The following is a 12,796-nucleotide window of genomic DNA, read 5'->3' on the forward strand; positions in this document are numbered from 1 at the left end:
CAAGGAGCACACCGGCCACCCCATCAACACCTCGCCTGGACAAGGAACCGTAGCCATCCACACCTCCGGCAAGGCCCAAAACGCCAACAACAGCCATCGCCCACTCCAAGGGACAGCCTTGCGACGGCTGGACCCGCATCTCCACAAGACCGAGCTGCACCACCGGGAGACCACCGCCGCTCATCACACCGCACAGAGGTAGCCGGCCGCTCGCTGCTTGCCAAGACTCCATCTTGGCCGAGCCTCACATCGCCGTCTTCACCACTTGGCCGCGGATTCACCGTGCTGCTTCCTGACGGCGCCGCAGCCACCCAACCGCGCCAACACCTTGCTGCAGATTCCTGTCTGGCCCGCCGCACCGCAGGGCCTCCTGCCGAGCTCCAACTGCCGCTCCCCACCTCCGGCCAGCACAGATCTGGCCGGCCAACCCCGCCACGAAGAGAGCGCCGGGCTGCCGCCAGCCCACGCGCGCCACCGCGACGCGTCAGCCCCGGCCAGCAGCAACGCCGCCGCACACCGCCATCTGCCAGCGCGCCCCGCCCGACGCGCCAGCCGCTGAGCACCGCCGTCGACTGGAGAAGAAGCCCCCTGCGGCCCCGCTCCAGGGGAGGCAAGGGAAGGTCCCGCCGCCGCCGGCACCGCGCGGGCTTTGCCCGGCGGCGTCCGCCGGCGGCGGCGGCGGGAGGGGAGGTGGATGGGGGCGGGGGCGGCTGCTAGGGTTGGGCGCCCGGGTCGCCCGCGGCGGGGGGGGGGAGGGGGCGACACTGGGCCGGGTTACTACTCCTACATGATAATGAACTAATGACCAATGAGTGTTGCCTTGTTGGTTTGGCCGGTGCATCCATCCATTATCATCATGGAGAGAAAAAAAAAGGCCGCATATGTAAGCGCCACCGTCCCGGTGCAACGCCGGGCACTCCTTGACGAAACCAACCGTATCTCTGGACGTGTGACCAGACATGGTAATCGAGTTTTTACCGTGACCGCAAGTGGAAAGCGCAAGAGCTTTCACCCTCCGAACCGCAGGTCGCCATTGCCGTAACGCCACCACTCTTTGACAAGCCCAGAAGTAAAAGAAGAATCTAATAGAAAATTTTGAGGCAGGGAAGAACAATCCAGAACCAGACCAAGAGGGTTAACCTCAGCCCCAAACCAAATTAATTATAACAATCATTTACGTTGAAATTATCGAGCACGTGACATCGCTGGGCGACGTAGGCATTGAACAGCGCATTGGAACGTTTCTTTCATCGTCTGCGCACGAAAAGATCTTCTTGCGTGGCTTCTGTTCCTTTTCCTGCCATTTTCTAGGAAGAAGTTTCCTGGATTGAGCAATTAATATTAAAAAATAGTCATATGGGGCAAGAATTAAGATCACATTCGCAAACGTGTGAGCTACGCTGTTTCAGTATGAAACGCAGGTGCAAGATCTTGGAAATATTTGAATTCAACTCGCAGGAGACAAGATAGCAAGAGCACCTACACGTGGACTTGTTGAGGTTTGTTTACACGGATAGATAGGGCGAGTGGGCATGGGGATGATTCGGTTTGTCTCTCTTTCTTTCTAGCAATGGACAAGATATTCGCTAGCCTCCTACAGTACGTCCCAGTCCTAGTATAATCGGTGGAAGATTTTGTGCGTAGGGTGGTTCAGATATAGTACGGGCACACAGCTACATGCGATCGGTGTCATGTGGTTGTGGAACAAACGGACAACAGTATTTCAGTTTCTATAACCTACTCGGACAAGCATACAATGATGACCCATGCATGAAGCAACCAGAGCATCAGCTTATACAACTGCATACAATAATAACAACGTTGGCACTAGCAGTAGTAACGCTTTTGGCAGCCCACGGATAAGGAACTACTCCCATATCTGTAGGAATCGAATTCCTTGCCTAGCTTGCAACAAGGATTAGTCAGGAAACTAGCTAGCTTCAAGGCGGCTAGCTAATTACACAACTAAATGTTGTACTACCTAGTTAGGTTCTAGCAGTTGGGCCACTTGATAGTTTGATGATGGCAAGGGTGAGCTAAGACTAGGCGGCAAGACTAGTTCGTCTACTACCCTGTAACAACTGCCTGTTGCAAAGACGCACTCAGTGACCGGAGATCAGAACGATTGAGATTACTTGTAAAACTATTCTGATGGTAACATTTTCCTTGTTTGCACTGCATGGCATTATCCGGCAAACTGATATTCCTGGTTTCCCTCACTGATCCGCTGTATAACACCTTACTTATCCTACCCTGTGTATATATATAAAAAATAAAAATAAAAGGTCAATTCTACCCTAATCCTCACCAGCACAACTTGCACTGCATCGCATGCGATGATTAATCATAAAGTCTACAGCGGCAACTACTATGGAGCAAAGAAAGTACTATTATTATCACACAAAGCAACGTTTTTGTGGTTTAATCTAGGGGAATCGCGCAATGCTTAAGATGGTTGTTTATTCCAGAAACGACTAAATCTTTCGTTCTTGCATGTAAAAGTTACGAAAATCATTTTTGTGCCGATCTACACATTTATATCCGTATCCTAGTTATGTAGAAGCCGGGTGTTACTTATAATATTTTGTATCTGCTTGATGCTATCTTTTAAGATAATAAAAACACCCGTTATCAACAAAAAAAACACAAATATAATGTTTACTCGGTAAAACTGCATACAAAAGTAGTAAGCGAAATAGACTGTAAAAAAAGTAAGCAAAATTCTATTTTTGCTTTGGATTAATATAATGTTTACTCGGTAAAACACGGTAACAAATAATTTTGACCCGGCAATCACCTGTTTTCTTTAAGATTTACTTCTCCTGCTTCGTCTGTGAGTTTGGAAACTTCCAGTCCTTGGATCATTCCATTCCACTTTCCACCAAAAAGGCTTTGCACAAGATCACATCCAAACTAGAATCACCGAAGGTGAATGGATTTTCCTGAAATGGATGGATTAACTGCAAAGGCTAAAGGCACCTGTAGCACAACCGATGAAACCCACGGCCACAGTAGCCAAAAACCACGTCTACTAAACCTAATGAACCTGTGGAGCGTAGGGGTCAGTTTAATCGTCCTAGCCTACGTCCGATGATGGTCCACCCCGGACAACTTTTCACCATAAAAACGAACCCGCGGCTGATCTGGTATATGAAACCGTGGTGTGACATTCTCGTCACTTGCATCCACCCATGTTCGTTCCCACAAAGTTTGAGTCAACTCCATGAAACATAAGCAGCCTACGTCGTCCGTCTCGCCGGTAGAAATTCTGGTTGGAGGGAGGGGTGCGCCACCAACCACCACCATTCCCTTGCCCTGTTTCGCCAGCCATCACATCATCCTCTGGTTTGTCTGTCCTACGGCAGGGTCGAGGCGCGGACAACGAGCCCATCCGTGTGGGTGTGCCAGCCACCCCCACACTTATATAAAGGCCCAGCTAGCCAGCCACTCCTGCATCCACCCAAGCCGATCTCCGCCTTCTCTTGAGTCTTGACCTTCTCTCTCAGCTCAGGGAAGCGGGAAACTTTCTTGATCCTCCGATATTGATACATACAAAACCTATCATTTCTTGCCATGGCCGCGAAATCTTGGAACCCGTTCTCGTGCTGCGTCGGCGGCGCCAGAGTGGCTGACGACGACGATCATTGCAAGCGGCGGATCGGGCGGAGGGGGAATGGCTGCCCGAGGTCGTCGTCGAGGATGTCCTTCAAGAGCTTGAGCTCGTCAGGGACGCTTTCGCCGGAGGATCTGTCCATCACGCTGTCCGGCTCCAATCTGCACGCCTTCACCTACGCCGAGCTCCGCGCGGCGACTGGGAGCTTCTCGCGCGCCAACTACCTCGGCTGCGGCGGCTTCGGCCCGGTCTACAAGGGCGCCGTCGACGACAAGCTCCGCCCCGGGCTGGACGCGCAGCCGGTCGCCGTCAAGTACCTCGACCTGGACTGCGGCACGCAGGGCCACAAGGAGTGGCTGGTGAGTGCCAAACAGAGTTTGACAATGCACGAGCACGATCGCTGAACAGCTAGCTTATTATGTGGGTTATTCTTGTAGGCAGAGGTTTTCTTTCTTGGGCAACTGAGGCACAAGAACCTGGTGAAACTGATCGGGTACTGCTACGAGGACGAGCACCGGATGCTGGTCTACGAGTTCATGAGCGGCGAGAGCCTGGAGAAGCACCTCTTCAAGAGTGAGTTCTTCACTGCTTTCTGCTGTCGATTGATCATTGTTTAGTAGCGTTTGGTGGTTCATTTGGAAATCTGGGCACCACGTACGAGTGCCATCTGGTTCATCAGCGATGAGCTGTTCTTTGTCTCCTGAAGTTTATTTTCTGTAAGTCAAGAGGATAGCTGAGCTACACTCTGCCTTCCAAAAGAACAAGACTTGCTCTTTTTAATGCAGAGGAACTGTAGATATTTGGATATTTGGGTTAAAGAATTATTTTTCCTACCAACTTCCTAGTGTTTGAAAGTTACAACTCTTGGTCAACGTGGAGGAGGAGACTGACCTAAAACATCCTATTTCCTTTCAGGCATAAATGGCTCTCTCCCCTGGATGACAAGGATAAAGATCGCTGTTGGTGCGGCCAAGGGCCTTGCCTTTCTCCACGACGCAGACCCGCCGGTGATCTACCGCGACTTCAAGGCCTCCAACATCTTGCTCGACTCGGTAAGCCACCCGTAACTTCAGACTTTCTGCAAAGAAAAGAAGCAGTTTTGAAAACGTCTCTTTCATTTGTGAACTTATTTTTTTACCTCATTTGTTAGTACCCAAACCTTCACCTTGTACATCTTTGTACGTCACTTCGTGCTATTTTCTTTGACAAAGTTCCTACACTTGCTATTTCAGGATTACAACACCAAGTTGTCCGACTTTGGCTTGGCCCAGGATGGGCCCCAGGGCGACGAGACACACGTGACAACACGTGTCATGGGAACGCATGGTTATGCGGCTCCAGAATACATCATGACGGGCCACTTGACTACCAAGAGCGATGTATATAGCTTTGGTGTAGTGCTCTTGGAGCTCATCTCCGGGCTACGGTCTGTGGACCGTGCACGACGGCCGAGGGAGCAGAACCTGATGGCTTGGGCTAGACCATATCTCAAGTGCTCTGACAGATTGTACAAAGTCATGGACCCATCGCTTGAGTGTCAATACTCATGCAAAGGCGCCGAAGCGGCATCACTGGTGGCATACAAGTGTCTCAGCCAGAACCCAAAGTCTAGGCCCACCATGAGGGAGGTGGTCAAGGCCCTCGAGCCCGTCCTCAGCATGGAAGACTTCTTTCATATGGGCCCATTTGTGTTCACGGTCATTGTCGAGGAGGACAAGGTAGTGGACATGAAGGTGAAGGTCGAGGAGAAGCACCAGAACCATCAAGACAGGCACCGACAGAGGTACCCCGACTCAGCAATCCATGCCGGCATTGTGCTCCGCGGCCGCGATGGGTTCACTACCGGGTACACTGGTGCGCAGCGGCGGCAACAAAGGTCGTCGAGCTACCACCAGGAGAAAGGGGCATAGGACTAAGGTAGGGAAGTAAGTAGGACAATATAGTATGCACAGAGTATAGAGATGTGATACAATGTCACATTAGTTTGTTTCAGATTTGTGGGTTGTGTTTCTTTTCTTCTTTACAGTTTCGGAAAGGTCTCAGGGGCCTCACGCCCATCTTTCTTGTTGATAGTGACAACGGGGGTTAGATAAATATAGGATGCAAAATAGTGTGAAAAGGTCCGGTTTTAATTTTCGCAAGGATTGTTCAAGATGTTGTGCCTAGTTAAAAGTGAGACGAGTACCATGCATGTCTCGGCAAACTTCACACAGAAAAAGAACACAGATTCTCGTATTATGCTGAGAGAGATGTATTATGATTGACCATATTTAAATGCTTTGTGATTGTGTGAGTACTGAAACGACCGTCCGTGAGGTTGGAAAGAAGATAAGTGACAACATAAATGAAATGTCATGTTAAATTAAAGAACATGAATTTATTGAGATCATGAGCCATAATTATTGGGTTAAGATGGCCTGATCGCGAAGTAACGCACTAGTAAGTCCCAGACGAAGGTCGCCGGAGGAAAGAAATCATGCATGCATCCTGTAGTGTCCCAGATAACCGTCGCTCATCGCATAGATTTTTTTTTAAAGGATAAACTTCTGATCCATTCATCTTCAATCATGTTAGTACGATGAACACTAGAAATAATAAAAATTACATTCAGATCCGTAGACCATCTAGCGACGGCTACAAGCACTGAAGCGAGCCGAAGCCGCCCCGCTGTAATCGCCCCTCCCTCGCTGGAGCCGGGCAAACCTTGTTGTAGTAGACAGTCGGGAAGTCGTCGTGCTAAATCCCATAAAATCAATGCACTAGAACAGCAACCGCCGCTGATGAAAAGTGTAAATAAAAAGGATCCAACTTGAAGACACACGAACAAAGACGAACGACGAACAGATTCGAGCAAATCCACCAAAGACAGATCCACCGGAGACACATCTCCACGCGCCCATCGATGATGCTAGACGCATCACCGGAACAGGGCTAGGCGGGGAGACCTTTATTCCATCTTCAAAAAGCCACAGTCGTCTCGCTTTCTTAAGTAGGACACAAACCTTAACAAACCTCGAAAAAAATCTAAAAACGGATCACTCCCACTGCCAAGGGCCGGGATCCACTTCGCCCGCATGGCCCTAAGGCCACGGGGGACGAGGTGGACCAGTGCCGGCGCCGACAGGAGGCAGAGGAACCCTACCTTTTTGGATACACGGCGGCTGGCTAGGTCATCTCACGAATAGGTCTGGATAAATGCTCGAAGAAGTCTATGGAAATATATAATACTTCATTCGTTCCAAAATAAGTGTCTCGGAGGGTGCATGCGCCACGCCGGGGCGGTTGTCGCGTGCTGGCAGCCGTGCCAGCTAAGCGTGCAATTTAATTACGAGAGCGAGGGAGACCGTAACGCAATTAACCCAATTCGCGGTTGGGGCTACCAACTGAACGATTGATGCGCATACGAGAAGAATCAGTTGAAGCTTATGTTGTGTGTACTTATTATACGGCGTCGACACTTGACGCCCGAAACTACCAACTGAACGATCGATGTGCATACGAGAAGAATCGGATCGAAACCGGACAAAAATAAATCAAAGTCAGAACTGCAGGGTCCAGTGGGCGACAAGAATATTGTCCCTTAATTAATCCACATGGTAACCAATTGGCTCGTCTTGGTACCGGGCACGTACGAGGAGGATAACCCGGCTTGATTACAGAGTAGGTTAAGGTATGATTAGGCATAGGTCGTAGTCGACTGTACATAAAGAAAGGGAAGAGACTGATGTATTTGGCCAGATTTATAAGCGTGCAAGGCTACAAATACACATGAGATATGTCCCTGCAAATACGTCCATGAATATTGTCCCCAGTTGTTAACAAATAAATAATACTTTCCACAAAAAAAAGGAATAAATAATACTGAGAAAGCTAGGTGACGGCGTTTCAGTTCTCAACATTTATGCGTCTGCATTACAGGGAGTCGGTGTCGGAATCTTTAGGTTTCAATTTTCCATAGGATAACTTATTATATGATTTCATTCGAGGGGTTGGGCGTAGACTAAATGGTCCTAAAACAAATTCTCTACTTTTTGCTATAATAGTGGTCGTATTTCATGGTTTAAAAAATCGATAAAATGGTGGATTTTATTAAATCCAAATGAAGCATTCAGACCTAAACTCCACATAGTCAGAGCATCTCCTATAGAAGATGTAGATGCAAAAATAACTAATTTATACATCTCCGAGGCCCAAAAACTCTTCTCCAATAGATGATGTAGATGCAAAAAAAATACATCTCCGCCTCTCGGAGATGTAATACAACACTTGATGATGCAAATATACATCTCCACCTATAGAAGATTTCAATTTTACAGTCGCGCGCCAACCGCACACTTCCGCGCGACCGCCGCCTGCCCGCCAACCGCCTATCCGCCTCCCGCTCGCCGTTCGCCGCCGCCATGGCCGATGCTGATGACCCCGCCACCTCCTCCACCGCCGGTGGTCTGACCCATGTCGTCGCAGCCGCTGTCCCCAATCCGCCTCCGCCTCCATGCCGCCACCACCATCCCGCCGCCCCCATTTTGCCCCACCCTTGTCGGTCGCCACCGCGATTGAGCCACCAGCGAATCAGCAGAGGGCCGCCAAGACCCGCGGTGGAATCATGAAACGGTCGGCGGTGTGAGGGCGCAACCCGGCGGCAAACCTAATTCGGGCGGCCAAGAATTTGAGGCCGGACGGGATACGTCTCCAACGTATCTATAATTTTTGATTGTTCCATGCTATTATATTATCTGTTTTGGATGTTCAATGGGCTTTATTATACACTTTTATATTATTTTTGTGACTAACCTATTAACCGGAGGCCCAGCCCAAATTGTTGTTTTTTTTTTCCCATTTCAGTGTTTCGAAGGAAAGGAATATCAAACGGAGTCCAAACGGAATGAAACCTTCGCGAACGTGATTTTCGGAACAAACGTGATCCAGAGGACTTGGAGTGGATGTCAAGCAATCAACGAGGAGGCCACGAGGCAGGGAGGCGCGCCTGCCCCCCTGGCGCGCCCCCCACCCTCGTGGGCCCTTCGTAGCTCTCCTGACCGATCTCTTTCGCCTATATATACTCATATACCCTGGAAACATCAGAACAGGAGCCGAAACCCTATTTCCACCGCCGCAACTCTCTGTACCCGTGAGATCCCATATTGGGGCCTTTTCCGGCGCTCCGCCGGAGGGGGCATTGATCACGGAGGGCTTCTACATCAACACCATAGCCTCTCCGATGATGTGTGAGTAGTTTACCTCAGACCTTCGGGTCCATAGTTATTAGCTAGATGGCTTCTTCTCTCTCTCTTTGGATCTCAATACAAAGTTCTCCTCGATTCTCTTGGAGATCCATTCGATGTAATCTTCTTTTGCGGTGTGTTTGTCGAGATCCGATGAATTGTGGGTTTATGATCAAGATTATCTATGAACAATATTTGAATATCCTCTGAATTCTTTTATGTATGATTTGTTATCTTTGCAAGTCTCTTCGAATTATCAGTTTGGTTTGGCCTACTAGATTGATCTTTCTTGAAATGGGAGAAGTGCTTAGCTTTGGGTTCAATCTTGCGGTGCTCGGTCCCAGTGACAGAAGGGGAAACGACACGTATTGTATTGTTGCCATCGAGGATAAAAAGATGGGGTTTATATCATATTGCTTGAGTTTATCCCTCTACATCATGTCATCTTGCTTAAAGCGTTACTCTGTTCTTATGAACTTAATACTCTAGATGCATGCTGGATAGCGGTCGATGTCTGGAGTAATAGTAGTAGATGCAGGCAGGAGTCGGTCTACTTGTCACGGACGTGATGCCTATATACATGATCATGCTTAGATATTCTCATAACTATGAAATTTGTTCACCCACCGTAATACTTATGCTCTTGAGAGAAGCCACTAGTGAAACCTATGGCCCCCGGGTCTATTCTCTATCATATTAATCTACCGTTATTTCTATTACCGTTTATTTTGCTTTCTTTACTTTTAGTCTTTATCATAAAAATACCAAAAATATTATCTTATCATCTCTATCAGATCTCACTTTTGCAAGTGGCCGTGAAGGGATTGACAACCCCTTTATCGCGTTGGTTGCAAGGTTCTTATTTGTTTGTGTAGGTACGTGGGACTTGAACGTGGTCTCCTACTGGATTGATACCTTGGTTCTCAAAAACTGAGGGAAATACTTACGCTACTTTACTGCATCACCCTTTCCTCTTCAAGGAAAACCAACGCAGTGCTCAAGAGGTAGCAAGAAGGATTTCTGGCGCCGTTGCCGGGGAGTCTACGCACATGTCCAGACATACCAAGTACCCATCACAAACTCTTATCCCTCGCATTACATTATTTGCCATTTGCCCCTCGTTTTCCTCTCCCCAACTTCACCTTTGCCATTTTATTCTCCTTCTTTTCCGTTTGCCTTTTTCTTGCCAGATCTATTGTTTGCTTGTGTTACCATGTGCCTTCTATTTGCTTGCATCTTTGCTTGCTAAAAATCTATTGATATGGATCCACTTAAAGTGTTCTACTTGGATCATCTTCGATCCTTATGCGCTCGTGCTGAAACCCCAACTAGCCTAGTTGATGGGAAATCTTTATATGAGCATGCTCATTTTGTGCGTCACCGTTTGTCTGAAAAAGGGAGACTCTTATGGGACCAAATAAATAGATTGTTGTGTTATGCTTGGAATCTTTGTGAGATTTATGATTTTACTTGTTGCTCTAAGAACCCTAAAAAACACCTTCCCTGTCTATGTGAATTTAATGATAATGAAATCTTATCTTCTTATGCAAAGGGTGTTTATAGTTACTATGATATCGAACAAATTGAAGAATTTGTTGCTTTTAAGGGTGCTTATGAAGTTGCTTCTTTGATTCAAAAGTATGATATTACTCTCTACGAATCTGAAAATTTTGACGTACTTAAATATTGCTATGAAAACTATGCTCATAATGTCTATGTCAAAGAATTTATTGAGAGAATGATTGTTGATTTGGAAGAAAATAATGATATGCATGAATATATAGATAATGATGATTCCGATGATTTGATTGAAATATCCCTTGATGAACATGATGCTTGCTATTCTTGTGGCCATGATGTCAATATTTATGAAGATGAATTTGCTATAGTTCCTTATGTTAAGCATGAGATCGTTGCCATTGCACGCATACTTGATAGTTCCTTCAATGAAAAGCATGATTGCAATGATGTTATTATAAATTCTATTAATGTCAATTGTGCTAGCAATATGCAAAACCCTAAGCTTGGGGATGCTAGTTTTGCTATGTCCACTACTTGTTGCAATGATCATGATTGGGGTGATTCTTCTTATGATCTTGAAAATTTATTTAATCCCCATGATGAATATGAGGTTGATAATAGTATTGAAAGTGGGTTTGGAAGAGTGTCAACTTTAGATCCCACATATTTGGAGAATGTTCAATCTTAAGAAATTTTTGATAAAAGTGGGTTTGGAGAGGTCATGACTTTAGTTAAGTTTAATCCCACTATTTTGGAAGAGTGTCAACTTTGCATACATGTGGATCGTGTTAAGAATATGTTTTGTGATTGCTATATTTTTGAATTTGCTTATGATCCTACATGTAATTATTATGAGAGAGGAAAATATGGTTGTAGAAATTTTCATGTTACTAAATTATCTCTCTTTATGTTGAGATTGCTATTGTTTCTTTCCGCTTCCTTGCATGTGCTAGTTTTTGCTTGCCTTGATAATTTGTTTGCCGATAAGATGCCTATGCATAGGAAGTATGTTAGACTTAGATGTGTTTGTCACGTGTTTTATGATGCTCTCTTTGTGCTTCAATTCTTGTTTTTCATGTGAGCATCGTCGAAATCTCAATGCCTAGCTAGGGGCGTTAAACGATAGCGCTTGTTGGGAGGCAACCCAATTTTATTTTAATTTCTTGCATTTTGGTTCTGTTTAGTAATAAATATTTGATCTAGCCTCTGGTTAGATTTGTTTTTATGTTTTAATTAGTGTTTGTGCCAAGTGAAACCTATAGGATCTTCTTGGATGATAGTTATTTGATCTTGCTGAAAATTCCAGAAACTTTCTGTTCACGAAAACAATTGTTAAAAATCACCAGAACGTGATAAAATACTGATTCCAATTGCAGTAGATCAATAAACAAATTATCTAGGAGTTCCTATTTTGGTAGAATTTTTGAGTTGCATAAGTTTACGTTAGATATAGATTACTACAGACTGTTCTGTTTTTGACAGATTCTATTTTTCGTGTGTTGTTTGCTTATTTTGATGAATCTATGGCTAGTAATGGAGCTTATGAACCATAGAGAAGTTGGAATACAGTGGGTTTAACACCAATATAAAGAATGAGTTCAATACAGTACCTTAAAGTGGTGGTTTGTTTTATTTCGCTAACGGAGCTCATGAGATTTTCTGTTGAGTTTTGTGTTGTGAAGTTTTCAAGTTTTGGATAAAGATTTGATGGATTATGGAACATGGAGTGGCAAGAGCCTAAGCTTGGGGATGCCCAAGGCACCCCAAGGTAAAATTCAAGGACAACCAAAAGCTTAAGCTTGGGGATGCCCCGGAAGGCATCCCCTCTTTCGTCTTCGTCTATCGGTAACTTTACTTGGGGCTATATTTTTATTCACCACATGATATGTGTTTTGCTTGGAGCGTCGTGTATGATTTGAGTCTTTGCTTTTTAGTTTACCACAATCATCCTTGCTGTACACACCTTTTGAGAGAGACACACATGATTCGGAATTTATTAGAGTACTCTATGTGCTTCACTTATATCTTTTGAGCTATATAGTTTTTGCTCTAGTGCTTCACTTATATCTTTTAGAGCACGGTGGTGGTTTTATTTTATAGAAATTTTTGATCTCTCATGCTTCACTTATATTATTTTGAGTCTTAAACAACATGGTAATTTGCTTTGAATGTGAAATCAGTCCTAATATGATAGGCATCCAAGATGAGTATAATAAAACTTCCATATTGAGTTCATTGAATATCATGAGAAGTTTGATACTTGATAAGTGTTTTGAGATATAAAGGTGGTAATATTAGAGTGTGCTAGTTGAGTAATTGTGAAATTGAGAAATACTTGTGTTAAGGTTGGCAAGTCCCGTAGCATGCACGTATGGTAAAAGTTGTGTGACAAATTTGACGCATAAGGTGTTCTTTTATTGCTTTCCTTATGAGTGGCAGC

General features: G+C 45.6%; 1 protein-coding gene across 1 annotated transcript; it reads left to right on the forward strand.

Annotated features, from left to right (window-relative positions):
• Positions 1-3,468: 3,468 nt before the first annotated feature.
• LOC123121519 (serine/threonine-protein kinase RIPK) lies at positions 3,469-5,848 on the forward strand. Its single transcript, XM_044541520.1, has 4 exons — positions 3,469-3,972; positions 4,051-4,186; positions 4,529-4,665; positions 4,846-5,848. The coding sequence occupies exons 1-4, from the start codon at positions 3,574-3,576 to the stop codon at positions 5,521-5,523; spliced, it is 1,350 nt and encodes a 449-aa protein (XP_044397455.1). The 5' UTR covers positions 3,469-3,573; the 3' UTR covers positions 5,524-5,848.
• Positions 5,849-12,796: the final 6,948 nt, after the last annotated feature.

The sequence above is a fragment of the Triticum aestivum genome, chromosome 5D (genome assembly GCF_018294505.1).
Source record: "Triticum aestivum cultivar Chinese Spring chromosome 5D, IWGSC CS RefSeq v2.1, whole genome shotgun sequence".
NCBI lineage: Eukaryota > Viridiplantae > Streptophyta > Magnoliopsida > Poales > Poaceae > Triticum > Triticum aestivum.